The following is a 14,419-nucleotide window of genomic DNA, read 5'->3' on the forward strand; positions in this document are numbered from 1 at the left end:
GTCAAGAGATAGGCCTGTCACCATGAATAAAAATTTGCTGCACAATAAATAGTTCTAGTGATCCTTGCAATAAACGATAATATTGTTGTTTTGGGATCATTTTTAAGTCAATGACAATGGCATGATAATACAAGTTCGTCTCTCTCAAAGACCAATCAACTTTATTTTTCTAAAGAACACTTAACACCGGAACAGGAAGCCATTTTAAAGATCCAAAATAAAACACAACCAAAAAATAAAATGGAAAAAAAACCCCACTTAGAACCAAAACCATAAATAAAATGGATCATGAAATCTATGCGAGCAAAATTGCACTTAAAAAAAAAATCTTAATCATCACAGTGGAAATTATCGAGGTCATTTTAATTTATGTCAAGTGATCAATTTCTTATTGTGACTTCAAAGTTTACATTAATTATGTAAACTTTTCAGATTACATGATTTAAAAAAAACACTTCTTTGTGTTGCTTTATCATAAAAATCTGAGGAAATTATCTTTAGGTGGAAATGATCAAAGGGTGTAAAATGGGACCGTAAAACCCAAATGAAATGTCATCTTTGAGCCCATAATGTTTATGACGCAAAACAATGGAGTACTATATTGCCGCTTTGACTCTGGGCTTACACAACGTCTCACGGCAGCACAATGACACATGGCGGCATGCCTACATACATGAGGTGTGGCGCTTTAGTCCAGGATGACTGTGGTTTTCCACACAGTGTTTACAGGATTAGGTCTGATTTGTGCTTGAGACAAGAGGTCAGTTAGCAAGACGCAGAGACACAGCTAGGTGCTTAAAGACACGGATAATTGTCGTGTATGGTTGAGAAACAGCAGAGGATGATAAAAGTGAGATTAATTTTTGTTTGGGACGATAAGCCGGCGGTGACTCGGCTGAGTTTTGTTTCTCATTATTCCTGCCCAATTTAAGCCTCGGTGTTGTGAAAAAGTCTCTGGAGGAATGAAACCAGTCAACAACTTAAAAACAAAAGATTAATTTTGAGCCAATCAGACTGCACAGATCATGAATTTAAATTAGATTGATAAATCGACATACATTTGCAAACTAAGAAAGACTCAAAAGTTTCTTTGTTCATTTTTTGTTTTATTTCCTGTGCAAAATATGTATAAAACCACTATGCACAAATACAATGTGAAAGTGTTTTTTTGTTGTTGTTTTTTTTAAATCAAAATCACAATTACAGTGAGACAAATAAGACTTTTAACATAGGCTTTTCAAGTCCAAATGGTGCTTGGGTTCATTTATTTAATAAAGTCTCATATATACTTACACATTTTCCCATATAACAAACACACCAAGCTCATTGATAACCTTCATAATATTTACCATATTCAGAAAATAGAAGCTTAAAACACTCACGGGTGGAATATGCTTTAATTTAAAGGAAGGTGGCAAAATCAGATGCTAAACATGTATAACAGTACTGGAGATGCAGCATTTGATAGTTTAAAAGTGCTTATAAAGTTGAATTGTTCTTGTCACAGTGTCTTGAATATGATCTGAAATTTATTTACATTTAAAAAAGGAATTTTAATATTTCATTTGGTCGCACTGGGGGAAAATTTATATACACCAGCAATAAAAACATATGTAGACTTTTCAGTGTAAATTCCAAGTTAGAAGAGAAAGAAGAATGAGGTTGTCAGACCTTATAAGTAATAAAACAGGAAAATTTGCTTAGTGAATTACATAAAAAATATTAAGTATACAATGCTTCCTTGAGAATAAATTACAGTGCCTTGCAACAATATTAATATCCCTTTAACAATTTTAGATTTTGTCATATCTCAGCCACAAACTTTTTCTTTGATAGATCAACACACAGTAGGAGATAACTGCAGTATATGCCATACCTTAGTCTTAAAAGTATGGCATATATATTCAGTATATACATCAATAATGTGATTTTAATGTTCAGTTGTTTAGAGAACAGAGACACACCACACAGGTCAGAAAACATACTCACTCCACACTTTCCAGAATCAGAGCAAAAATTTAAGACCGTGTTGCATTTTCATTTGACTTCAGATATTACGTGATACTTTGTTTCAATCTAACAAAAAAATTCCAATTTTAAAACATCAATGTTTGTGGTTTGGTGACAAAAGCTCAAGCTGCTTTAATAATTTTGCAAGACCATGTATATACAGTATGTTAAAAATAAAGAATTTCTAAAAACATCTGGCTACGTTTGCAAAAAAATAAAAAAAAGGAAAAAATTCAATGCCTTCTACAAAATATAAGACTTGTTTTCAATTACACCACCAGAACTAGCTGCTAGGGTAATTCATATTTTCTGGTTTTAAGTTAATAGACAGCATTTGGTTTGTGCCATGTAATTTAAGGCATCAGGGGCTTTCATTCAAGTATCCCTTCGTTGTGATGTATAAATATTGCCGTGTGTCGTTTCCAGTCAAATTTCCCTCCACTTTCCGTCACAAAACACTCATAAAATCCAGACAGCGGTACAACACATTAAGCTCACTGTTTGGTCCCATGCTTTCAATCTGGTTTCAGGTGTTTGTCACCCGGGGACGGGGTCTGGGGGAGGAGGGCATGCATACACGGTGTGTGGTCGCAGAAGTCGTTCAGACGCCTGTGACATTGGCCCAGGCAGGGAAAGTGTCCAGCTGAAACATCGCCTTGCCCCAGGTGTTGATGGCCAGTGTAATGCAAATGATGCCGATAATGTTCATAACTATCCCAGTCTTAGCCTGTCGGGGACAAAAATACATACAAATACTTTTTTTAAAGGTGTGCTTTATTTACCTGAAGTCAATAAATCTGAAAATATTGCTCTGTTCAATTTATTGAAGGCTTTCAGTTCAGTGACAGTTTGTCCAAACTGTCCGCTGAGTGGTTAGCTTGATAAAACAAATTTCAAACAGAAAAAAAATAAATAAATTACCTGCATCACATAAAAGTTTCCATTGGCTAAAAATGGTAAAACTAAATTATGTCCTCTTTCAGTTTTGCGGTGTGTAGTGTTCAACGAGGACAAATGAGAACGCAGAACGAGAACGTAAAAACCAAACTTGTGTCCTACACTTCGCTATGTACAGGAGGCCTGGGCTCTTGAGAAATGAGTACCAACCAGGCAAATTAGCAAACAGAAGCAGAAGCTGTGAATGACGTTATTGTCAGTTTTTTTTTTTTTTTCGGTGTCTAAATGTTCTGTTTCTCTTTTTTTTAGTTGATTTTTTTTTTTTTTTTTTTTTTTGCGCGGTTTTTAGAATTGTACCAGTCTACCTGTAGATTCAGCAATGGCAGATGTGGAGGTGAACGAAGTCGTTCTGTCCGTGCTAGCCACGCCTCCAAATGTTGAATTAGCATTAACAGCCAACTTGTTCGACCCGGCACTTCTCTCTTGGCAGAGGAGGATGGTTGTTTACGGCGCAGGCAATTTCCGGTAAGCTTCTTAAGAGTCGAAATGGAGCGTCAAAAGTTAGCAAATGGGTAGAATTTAAAATCTCAACACTGTCCACGCCTCCAGGAAGCGATCATTTCTCAATAGCTGAGACCAGACTCTGTACAAGTGAAGCGTAAAACAAGGGGCTGCTTTTTTATCAGGCTTCCCTGGTATAGGTCCTTCTCATTTGCAGTATTCAGCACAGTTTCTCCCACACGCTTGGAAGGAGACACGGGCACAAAAGTTAGGGTAATTATTTCCTTTTAAGCTACATTTTAGTGACAAGATGTCACTAAAATTTTTATCAGACTTATAATCTTTTATCAGTTTGGAACATTGTGGGAAATATATGCTTTTCACCACGTTTTATAAAACTGCTTGGGTTGCAACTATAGACGACATTAAATACAGGTTCTTGTGTCCTAATTGTATAACAGCTCAGCAAAAGTCATAGCACCATCAGATTCAGCATATCATTTACAAAATAACCCCCACAATCAACCGTCCTACTCACCATGTCAGCAACCTTGAGGTGTCCATAAGAGAAGACTATGGCGTTGGGAGGGGTGGCGACGGGCAGCATGAAGGCGAACGAGGCGCTCAGAGTACAGGGTACCATGACGTACAGCGGATTGATTCCAATGGACTGAGACTGCAGTAATCACAAAGGAGGTTTTTAAGACTCTAAGGCTGGGATGAAAACAGACGTGATCGCATAATCTTCTGCTACTCTATCTGGCTATTTTTCCCTCCAACCACAACCATTGACTCATAACTCTGAATGAAATGTTGCAGTTCTGCCCGGAGTGAAAACTCTCATTAAGTGGGTATAATTAAGATGTAATTCCTGCTGGCCTTGTGCTGAGTCAAGACGTCCAAAATAGAACGGCGCTACATGTGTTCGCAATAATGGCAGACTGCTGGGAACTAAGGGAACGTTGCTGAGTGGAATTTGCTTCTGAATTACATGTCACGAGGCACAGAGGCTCAGAACAAGTGCACAGTAATTTCTGTTTCTCAAAATAAACAGTGAAAAGAACTAAACTTCACATTTAAACTGTATATCAGGTCACCGCAATGATAGTGTTTTGTCTATGTAAATAGATTTTGTTTTAATCATCTAGATTTCCTTGACATCATGGCACACAATGCAATGAACCGTAAAACCATTATTACTCCAGGTTTTTCATTTCCAAAGCTTTAGCTTTGCTTATTGGATTGAATTGTTCATTCCCTCTATTTTTACATAAAACTAGTTTTCACATTCGGCGACACAATATACATTCTCCTATAACTGTTTCACAGTTTTTCAGATTGAAACCACAAACTTTGGTTTACCACATAAAAATATACTAACCATGACAAAATGTAAAAAGGGAAAGAAAAAACTAAAGTATAAATACTTTTTTTACAAGTCACTTTTTTGGTACATATTCTTAGCTTTGCTTTTTATAGATATTAGTTTAATTGTTCCAATTAGAAACTATCTTTTGTGGCGTGATCTTTGTAATTCTGTGTAGTGGTCAGTCAGTAGGCACAATAATGTCATTCTATAGTTGCTTTGTGACAGCCAGACAGGGCAGTGGGCTGCTCTGGTGTACTTGGCAGGTTATTAATGGGAGGAGGGCCCCACTGAGGAGAGCAGAACATATTCACCCCGAATAACCAACTGGAGAGCTTGCCAAACATGGGAAAGTAGGCCAGTTCTCACTGGGAGTGATGTGAGTGCTGGAACTCCAGTTCGGACCTTAACTTAATTGAACCACTGCGGTCAGGCATGATTTTGTGTCTCCAGCCAGTTTTTACATTGATTTCCAATATCTCATGTAACTGTCTCTGTGATAGCTCTTACCATTGAGGCTAAGACAGGTAAGAACAGTGTCGCAGTCGCCACATTGCTGGTGCACTCCGTGAAAGTAGCAATCAATAGGCATAAAATGATAGCTATTCCCCAGGGAGGGATGTTCTGCAGAGGAGCCATTTGGTCCCCCATCCACTTTGAGAGCCCTGATACCTGAAAGCAGAAAAATATGACATAAGGCAAGCTAAGGTGCAACACAACATGACACAATACAATGCATCTCAACACAGGGTGACCAAATTAACCGTTGTTTGTGAGATGGGATTGAGTTTCATCTGCATTTAAAAAAAAAAAAGTTGAACGAACCATAAAAACACTATATGTCACATACAAAATAATTTATTTTTAGACAAAAAAATAAATAAATTCAGTAATTTGAAGGTTGTGCTGATTTGGTGTGACTAAACCAGGTTGCTCAAGTTGTTTAGATGCTCACAATATTGTAGACAGTGTTCACAGTAAAACGATTCTAATGCCCCTGTCAAGTATACACTACACCAGCCGTCAAACAAGGCTTCTGCATGTTGGTGTGTCCGCTAAAGCCTAGTTCACATGGCACAATTTTAAATTTTTTGCCCCGATTTTCCCCTTATGACAATCTTGGAAAATCTTAGGACTTTCCAAGTCCTAAGATTGTCGCTGGCGACAATCGTAACTGATCATCCTGCACTGTGTGGTGTGTCACGTAGAACGTAGAACCTCACCAATCTAACATCAGGCATATTCAACATGTTGGATTGTCTTGGCCCTTTTATCGCAGCGTGTGGGGTTTTCCCTGACTGGGAGCAAGAAGGCAACCAGTTGAATGTGACAGGTAGCCAATCAGAAAGTGTGGTGGGTTAATCATGGAGGGGAATCCCAAACAGCTGACATGGCGCAACTGAGAGTCCGTGACATCGGAGACGATATGTGGAAACAGCATGAATGTTTATTCAGCATTTCGTACAAGAAATATCAACAGAAACAAAAATGAGAGGAACTGGAGCGAAACTGGTACCATAGTTGATAAACCCGGTAACTTTTCATCAGTAACGCGACACAAATAGGTTATAAAGATAAGGCTATTCATTCAGTCAGGACTTGACGCTGACACTAGCTCACTTAAAATCAGTCCACAGACTGTCACTATTATTTCTACATTGTCATCCGTGTTTGTTTATTCTAAATTCACGTATGGCATGTTGAGGGTTTTACGGGATTTTCTTCTGGAATCAGAATGTTCGTGACTGGAGTTGGTTCGTGTGTGGTGTGTTGTTCCTGCCATGTGGACACACGAACCGATGTTCATGTGTCCACGAACACATGAGGCTTTTATTGCCTCATGTGTGGTCACAGAGGTTTGGAAAATCGGCCGACAATTCTAAAATCGTGCCGTGTGAACCAGACTTAAGACTCACAAGCTCTACAAGCTCTACTCCTCTCCTCTTGTCTCTAATGCTCTCTGTGTCATAATAAGGGTCAATATTATGTCACACTCTTCAGCCCATTCTGCCATGATGGAACCTTTGCACTTGATTTTTGTAAAGCTTGTCAAAAAACAGACAGTTGGTGTCTAATCACTTTTGTTTTGATTATTTCACAAATGGTCATTAGATGATGTGCCATCAACTGCAAACAAACAGACAAGGACACAAACCAAACTTGTCATTTTTTATCTTATAACTTTTGTTAAGGGAAGAAGATGGCGATGGATAGCAGAATTCAGTTGGAAGGATTGGCAGTCCTGTATTTGTTGATTTGAAGCTAACAATTTTTTCAAGATAAAAAGGTTATCGGTCATGTACTTCATAATCAAGTAAGATCGGTACGATGCAATCAGATACTGTGTTAAGGAAAAGGTACTCATCTAATCATCAGTAACCATGGAGAGAATGCCCCCCATCAAAAAATACTGGTAAGCAACTAGATTTCTGTATGCTCATAAGTCCGCTCCGTAAAACCACTGCCTATGAGCCCCAAGTGTGCTAAGTCCACAGATAAATTAGCTCGACTTGAACAAGTAGAAGCCATGGCTATATTAGCAAAAATAACTTGGGAAAACGATTGCAGTCACTCTTTTCAATACTCTGGATCTTCACTTCTGATGTCTGTCAAGGGGTTTGGTGATGTCGTTGTAAAGGGTCAATAGCATAATCTAGCTTGACACAACAGTGTGTGACAATATAACATAGAAATGTAACTGTTCTTGCTACTTACTTCACTCCCCTTGGCGAGGGCAAACCCGCCCCCAAGGAGAAGTACAATGCCCCATGGCACCTTCTTTTGGGCAACTTTCCAAGTTAGAAGTCGGGGTGTTGAGGTAGAGGACTGTTGCGTAGCTAGAGATTGAATGAAAACACCCACAAGAGACAAAACATTACAGAAATTGCCTCCTTTTAACTAAAGCTTTTTTTTCTAGAATGATGCCTTACTTGTATCAAAACTTCGGGTCTTGCGTGAACAGAATCGCGGTGGTTCAGAGGGTAGGACAAAGAGCAGGATGGCCACAAAGATCGCTACTGTGGCATCTGTCACATATCTGTGAGGTTAGAAGACCAGGGAGATTCTGCCATCAGCTGCATTCATGTACAAATTTGTGCAAATGTGTAAAATCAGAAATGAAAATCATAAGTACACACTCTGCTGTGGAGTTTAGTTCTGTAGCCCAGCCATGAACAAAACCCGGATCTCTGGAGAACCAAAGGACTACCAGCAAAACGAAGAGACTCAACACACTTATCTCTCCAAAACTCATAGTCCCCAGCTGACGGTGCTGCTCACGGATCACGTTATACGCAGCAATCTCCTTTTCTGTTTTGGTTGCCCCACAGCCCCATGTTTTTCTGAAACTAGAGGAATCGCACGGGAGTCAGAATTTTCATGTCGTCTCTACTGTCAAACATGATGCTAACGCAGGAAAGACGTTGCATTTTCTGTCAGACTCACTTGAACCCCATGAAGACAAACTGCAGCCAGAGCCAGGCTAGTGTCAGCATAAGGATCATGTTTGGGAACGCAAATCCGAACCAGGAGGCAAAGTTAATCACTTCTTCATTTTCAGGAAACAACCTTTAAGACACATGGAAATAGAGTCAGCTGTGCTGTAAAAAAAAAAAAAAAAAAAGTTGAGCTTGTAAATCATAATTACGCACTCACTGGTTCATTTGTCCCTTAAGCACCAGATTGGGACCAGTTCCTGTCAGAGTGGCGGTGCCTCCGATGCTGGCAGCGTAACAAACACACAAGGTCATCCCTTTACCCATTCTTCGCCTCTCCATTGCCTCCTTGTGCCTGGCAACTTCGACTGAGGCATCTAAGAAAGTCACAACCACTGGGCCTTTAAACAAAGAGGAAGGAATGAAAAGAGTTTTCAGTTCTGCCCAACTCTGATTTAAAATGTAAAAAAAAGAATTTGATGCTAAGCAATGTTAGACTACATTAGATGTAGGTGTCTTCATAAGAAACAGTATAGCAAAGAAATGCATCAGTAGTTATGGAATGCATTTTTTTTTTCTTGTCTTGAAACATTCAAAGGTGTCATATTATGTACTTTCAGGCCAAATAGTGCTATTTTGTAGCACAATTTGTTACCATGCTGCCTTGGGTTGTTTGAAAAATGTTGTGTGTGTGTATATATATATATATATATATATATATATAGATTTATATACTTCTTTGTAACTTGACGCCTTTAAATAGGGCCTCTGTCATTAAAAGCTTCTGCTCTTTCTGAAATTGCGCCTTCAGGAAGTCATTACAACATCGCTCCTCTAGTAACCTAAAAAAGTAGTCCCCAACCTTTTTATCACCACGGGCCGGTCAAGACTTTGCGGCCCAGGGGGGGATGAACCGTCAGACAAGGCTTCTGCATGTTGGCGTGTCCACTAAAACATAGTTCACGTCACAATTTTTTGCCCCGATTTTCCCCTTACGACAATCTTAGAACGTTGGTCGCTGGTGATTTCGTAACCGATCATCCTGCAGTGTGTGGTGTGTTGTTGGGTAGAATGTCGGACCGCTCCGATCTATAATCCGGCATATTCAACATGTTGGACCGGGAGCGAGAACGCAACCTATTGAATGTGACAGGTAGCCAATCAGAAAGCTCGGTGACATAATCACAGAGGGGAATCCAAAACAGCTGACATGGCGCAACCGAGAGTCCGTGACATCAGAGATGATATGTGGAAACAGCATGAATGTTTATTCAGCATTTTGTACAAGGAATATCAACCGAAACAATAATGAGAGGAACTGGAGCGAAACTGGTACCGCAGTTGATAAACCCGGTAACTTTTCATCATTAACGCGACACAAATAGGTTATAAAGATAAGGCTATTCATTCAGTCAGAACTTGACGCTGACACTAGCTCACTTAAAATCAGTCCACAGACTGTCACTATTGTTTCTACATCGTCACCCGTGTTTGTTTATTCTAAATTCACGTAAGGTATGTTGGGGGTTTTACGGGATTTCCTTCTGGAATCGGGATGTTCGTGACTGGAGTTGGTTCGTGTGTGGTGTGTTGTTCCTGCCGTGTGGCTGGAACAACACTATACACAAGGCAATAAAAGCCTCGTGGACACACGAACATTAGTTTGTGTGTCAATAGCACGAACAGTAGTTTGTGTGTCCACAAGGCTCGTGTGTGGTCACAGAGGTTTGGAAAATCGGCCGACAATTCTAAAATCGTGCCGTGTGAACCAGACTTAAGCCTTAAGACTCACAAGCTCTACTCCACTCCTCTCGTCTCTACCACTGCCCTAACACTCTCTGACTCTGGTTGCTATGGTAACATTTACACCTTAAAAGTAAGATACAGATGTGCAACAAAAACCAACATTTTACTTTAATGAACATTTTAACTCACAATAACAACAAATTAATGGGAGCCCTGAGCTTGTTTCTCTGCAACAAGACGCTTCCATCAGGGAGTGATGGGAAACAATGACACCCAAAGTGTTGCTTAAGCACAAAGTGCTTGGTCTCTACATGGCAAAGCAGTTTGAAGTCTTCGCTGCGTCGTTAGCGAACCGGTCGTCGCATATCATGCAGTGTGGGCTTGGAATGTGGGAGTCACCTACCGGGATAAAGCCATTCTCCTGTCTCTTCTCTGGGTCTTTTTCCCTTTGCAAATAAATTTTCCAAAGACGATGGCAAGACGTAACCAAGAGAATCCGGTTAAAGAATTTTCAAAATAAAAGATCCTCTAGACTCGGATAATACATAACAGGAATATTTAATTATTTTTTGTGTGCCCAGTACCAATTGGTCCATGGACTGGTACTGATCCGCAGCCCAGGGGTTGGGGATGACTGACCTAACGCAAATTGTATAAGGAGCTCAGCAGATGCGCATTTCCACCAGGTGTTTGCTAATTGCTGCTGGCTAGTCTGTAGGAGCTGAGTGGGGGGAGTTACAGAAGCTTGGAAACTGCAGCTCTGAAGAGGAAGAATCAAGGCAACACTCTGGGTATGTTTTTGATGAGGGAATAACTTTGTGTGATGATGTAAACTCAAAAAAAGTTGATTTCACATAATGCCACCCTATTTAACATTCACTCACCGTTTCCCTCAGCCTCTTTTTCTGTCTGCACAGGTGGCTTGCAGTCGGTGTCTGATGTCTGGACATGCTCGTCTGAACTGAGGATCTGTGGCACTTCTCTGTCACTGTTGTTAAGCTGATCCAGCACCGCTTGGACAATTGGCACCATCATAGCCGTGGTAGCCGTGTTGCTGATCCACATCGACAAGAACGCAGTGACACCCATAAAACCCAGCATCAACCTTGCAGAAACAAGACAAAAAAAAACAAAACAAACCAGTAAACGTGTCCTATGATGCCCCAGCATCTTGTCTAGCCACTGAGTGGTGAATTTAGCCTCGTATTCCTACAAAATTGAAAAATTAAAGTTGTTTGGAACTGAAGTCGTAAACTTAGGATGTGTTTTATCACCACAGTGACAAAGTTTTACGATGCAGTAAAGACCTTGAACATAGCGCCCTAATCTTCAGTATACTTGCTCTTCTGATAGCCGATTAGATAAGCTTAGGACATGTAGGTCTGAAAGATTAAGACGGCGGATGCGAGTCTGTCAGCGAGCTACTCACAGCGCTGGACGCACACCAACGAGAAGCAGCACCCTTAAAGCGATGCGTTTATGCAAATTCCAGTGCTCCACCGCCACGGCGACCAGCAGGCCTCCCACAAACAGCAAGTTGGTGTCCTTCAAGTACTGCATGCCCACCTGGGAACGGTAGATCATATGGGAGTTGATTCAATTTCTGGCAAATTAATTCTTTTTTTCAAAACCAGATTTCTGCCTGTTGTTTGACTTACATCTTTAGACTGCATTATGCCAAACAAAGGGAAAAGGACAGCTGGGAGAAGTGATGTCACAGCCAGTGGAAGTACCTCAGTGCACCAGTACACCGCCATCAAGATGATCACATACGCACATTCTGCCTCCTGTATAGAAAACCCATAAAGACATGTAAAACTTAAAAAAAAAAAAACGGGTATATTTTTACAGTACAATGGCTAATTTGGTTTAAAACTTCTCAGACAAAATCACCAATAAAAAGCAACAAACATTTAAACTGGATGTTATGATGGTTCAAAGGGTGAAGATTAGAGTGTTCTATTCTTTCTGGTCACACACAAGTCAAGTTTATTTGTGTAGAACATTTCTGCAACAAGACAGGTCAAAGTGCTTTACAAGAGAAAAATATTTATATATGCTGACACTAGATTGTTCTTTAGATCCAAAAGTAATAACTAAAGTCATAACTTTAGTACTAACTAAAGTTATGACATATCCATGCATTTATATTACACAAACATTTTCCCACTGCAGACCTCGCAGAAAGTTATGTAGTGCTCAAAGTGCCACAATGTAATAAATAGATAAAAACATTAAATTATGTACATATGCTACACCATATTGAATTATATCAATATTTATTCTTTTTTTTTTTTTCTCAAAGTTCATGTTCTGCAATGCCCACTAAATTATTTAAACTCTGATTGTGGCTCCATGCTTATACTTAACAATTTGAACATGTATATGAATATACATACACACACACACACACACATATATATATATATAAAAAGCATAAAGCCACACAATTTTATGCTGATCAAACTTTAAGCAGATCAGTTAATTTTAATAATATTGATGTTAAACATAGTTTGTTCTTATGATCATCATGAGTATTTTGATATTACTTGATATTACTTTTTTGTTTTGCAAAACTGTTTCCCCTTACATCTGTACAATAAATATCCTTTATTGTCCCATAGGGAAAGCCAGGTGTAACAGCAGCATTGAGGAATGCATGGTAACACAAAAATAAAAAATAATTTAAATATATAGAAACAAAGTGAAGTATAATGGGCTGTAAAACTGTTCAAATACCAGGAGGGATGCAAGCACTTACTGGTTTTGTTGGGAGCTGTGATGGTTACAGAGTCTAACAGCTACTGGGAGGAAGGATCTCCTATCATGCTCCTTTGTGCACTTAGGATGCAGCAGACTGTCAGTGAAGGAGCTCTGTATAGTTTCAGTGATAACTTGTCAGTGTCAAACTATCTCTTTCTTTAATATCGGGTAACTTTTTTTTAAATTTAAATGACCACAAAGCACTTTGAACTGCCTTGTTGCTGAAAACGTGCTATATAAATAAAATTACCTTACCTTACAAAAAATATTTGTCATCTGCAAACATTACAAACGTTCATATAATTAAAACCCTAAAAATGTCAAACACCAAATGCATACAGAGGACTAAACGTGTTAGACTCAAGACATTGACTTTTGGGAGAAAGTCCAAAAGTCAATGTCCATAAATGGACATTTGCCTTCTCACAACTTCGCAGTGCTGATTCGGTCTAATCCCAACTTTAAACATACACATTTAAGTGACCCTTTAATAATTTGTTGTTGTTTTTTCAAGCGGCACATATGAACCTCTTTAATATTATTTTACCTGTTAATCAGACAATTTTAAACAATTAAAACACTTAAAATGTTTTGCTCTGTTGCTCTCAGAAGCAATAGGCGCGTGTTTGCTGGTCCAAAACTAATTTGTGTTCCTGCCTGTGGTCGCTGCGCATTATTAAAGTCCATCCCTGCTGTCATAACATGTTTGCAGACCGTATGTGTCTCTGTCACAAGTAGAGGTGGCGATGTGGACAGAACCCCTTTGACTTTGCGAGTTCCCAAGGCTGCACTTGACAGTTGATACTGACAAAAATACGAAGTTAAAACAACAGGACCGTGGGGTGCACCGCGGAGCCTCCGGGAGCCTCGCGCACAGCGCTCGTGCGTAACAACAGGTGCAACCCCTCCGCGCCCCCCGAAAAACAATAAACGAAGAGAGAACTTTTCCATCCCATCTCTGCTTCATTTTATTCATTCAATTACTAAAAAAAGAAAGAAAAATAAAAGCAAAACAACGTTCTGTCCTGACATTTTCTTTTTTCTTTGAAACAGTTTTATTAGTCAGTGCACCATCTATTGACACATCAAATCAGTACATACCGATGTCCCGATCACCAAAGGCAGAGGAAGGAGAGCGCACGGAGTTAAAAAGAGGATACAGTCGTTCTTAACAGACCTGAGGAACCTGAAGAAACCCATCCTGGAGGAAAACTGAGAAACAGGGAGCCTGAGCACCATGGGTCGAGAATTTGACGCACGGAGGGAGAGAGGGGAAGGAGGGAGGAGGAGAGGGGAGGAGAGTCCCTCAGCGAATAAAGGAGAGAAAGAGGGAGCCGAATCACAATGAGGAGTGAGAGTTTGAGAGTGAGAGAGATTTTTTTAAAGGCCTTCCTAGTCAGCAGCAGAGTGAGTTTTCCGCATAATTAGTGCACTCTTTTGCACACTGTCTAATAAGCCCCTTTCCAAATTGATCACCTGCAGAGAAAGTGCTGATTCGGTCTAATCAGAAGAAGAAGGAGGGGAAAAAAATAAGGAAAATGCATTTCTTCACGGTTATCTGAATGTTATCAGTTTATCCATGATGATAAGACTCTATCAACCCTTATGACACTGCCTGTGTGCATAAGCACACAGGCAGTGTCAAGAGGTGAGTAAACAATTTTAAGCTAATTGTGGGAGTAGTATTAAAAAAACACACACA

The 14,419-nt window shown here is 39.7% G+C and overlaps 1 protein-coding gene across 1 annotated transcript; it reads right to left on the reverse strand.

Annotated features, from left to right (window-relative positions):
* Positions 1-1,186: 1,186 nt before the first annotated feature.
* On the reverse strand, positions 1,187-14,017 carry slc13a5b (solute carrier family 13 member 5b). The gene is made up of 12 exons (XM_007554340.2): positions 13,819-14,017; positions 11,613-11,741; positions 11,384-11,520; positions 10,839-11,059; positions 8,429-8,609; positions 8,219-8,341; positions 7,912-8,121; positions 7,705-7,811; positions 7,490-7,611; positions 5,285-5,446; positions 3,947-4,084; positions 1,187-2,737 (listed from the first exon to the last, which is right to left on the reverse strand). Exons 1-12 carry the CDS (start codon positions 13,954-13,956, stop codon positions 2,612-2,614), a joined length of 1,794 nt encoding a protein of 597 aa, XP_007554402.2. The 5' UTR covers positions 13,957-14,017; the 3' UTR covers positions 1,187-2,611.
* Positions 14,018-14,419: the final 402 nt, after the last annotated feature.

Source organism: Poecilia formosa, unplaced genomic scaffold (genome assembly GCF_000485575.1).
Source record: "Poecilia formosa unplaced genomic scaffold, Poecilia_formosa-5.1.2 Scaffold63, whole genome shotgun sequence".
Classification (NCBI taxonomy): Eukaryota; Metazoa; Chordata; class Actinopteri; order Cyprinodontiformes; family Poeciliidae; genus Poecilia; species Poecilia formosa.

Coding starts and splice junctions, on each gene's coding strand:
- slc13a5b (XM_007554340.2), bottom strand. CDS start 13,956: ATGGTGCTCAGGCTCCCTGTTTCTCAGTTTTCCTCCAGGATGGGTTTC. Junction 8,342..8,428: donor CTTAAGGGACAAATGAACCA/GTGAGTGCGTAA, acceptor TGTGTCTTAAAG/GTTGTTTCCTGAAAATGAAG. Junction 2,738..3,946: donor ACCTCAAGGTTGCTGACATG/GTGAGTAGGACG, acceptor TGTCCCCGACAG/GCTAAGACTGGGATAGTTAT.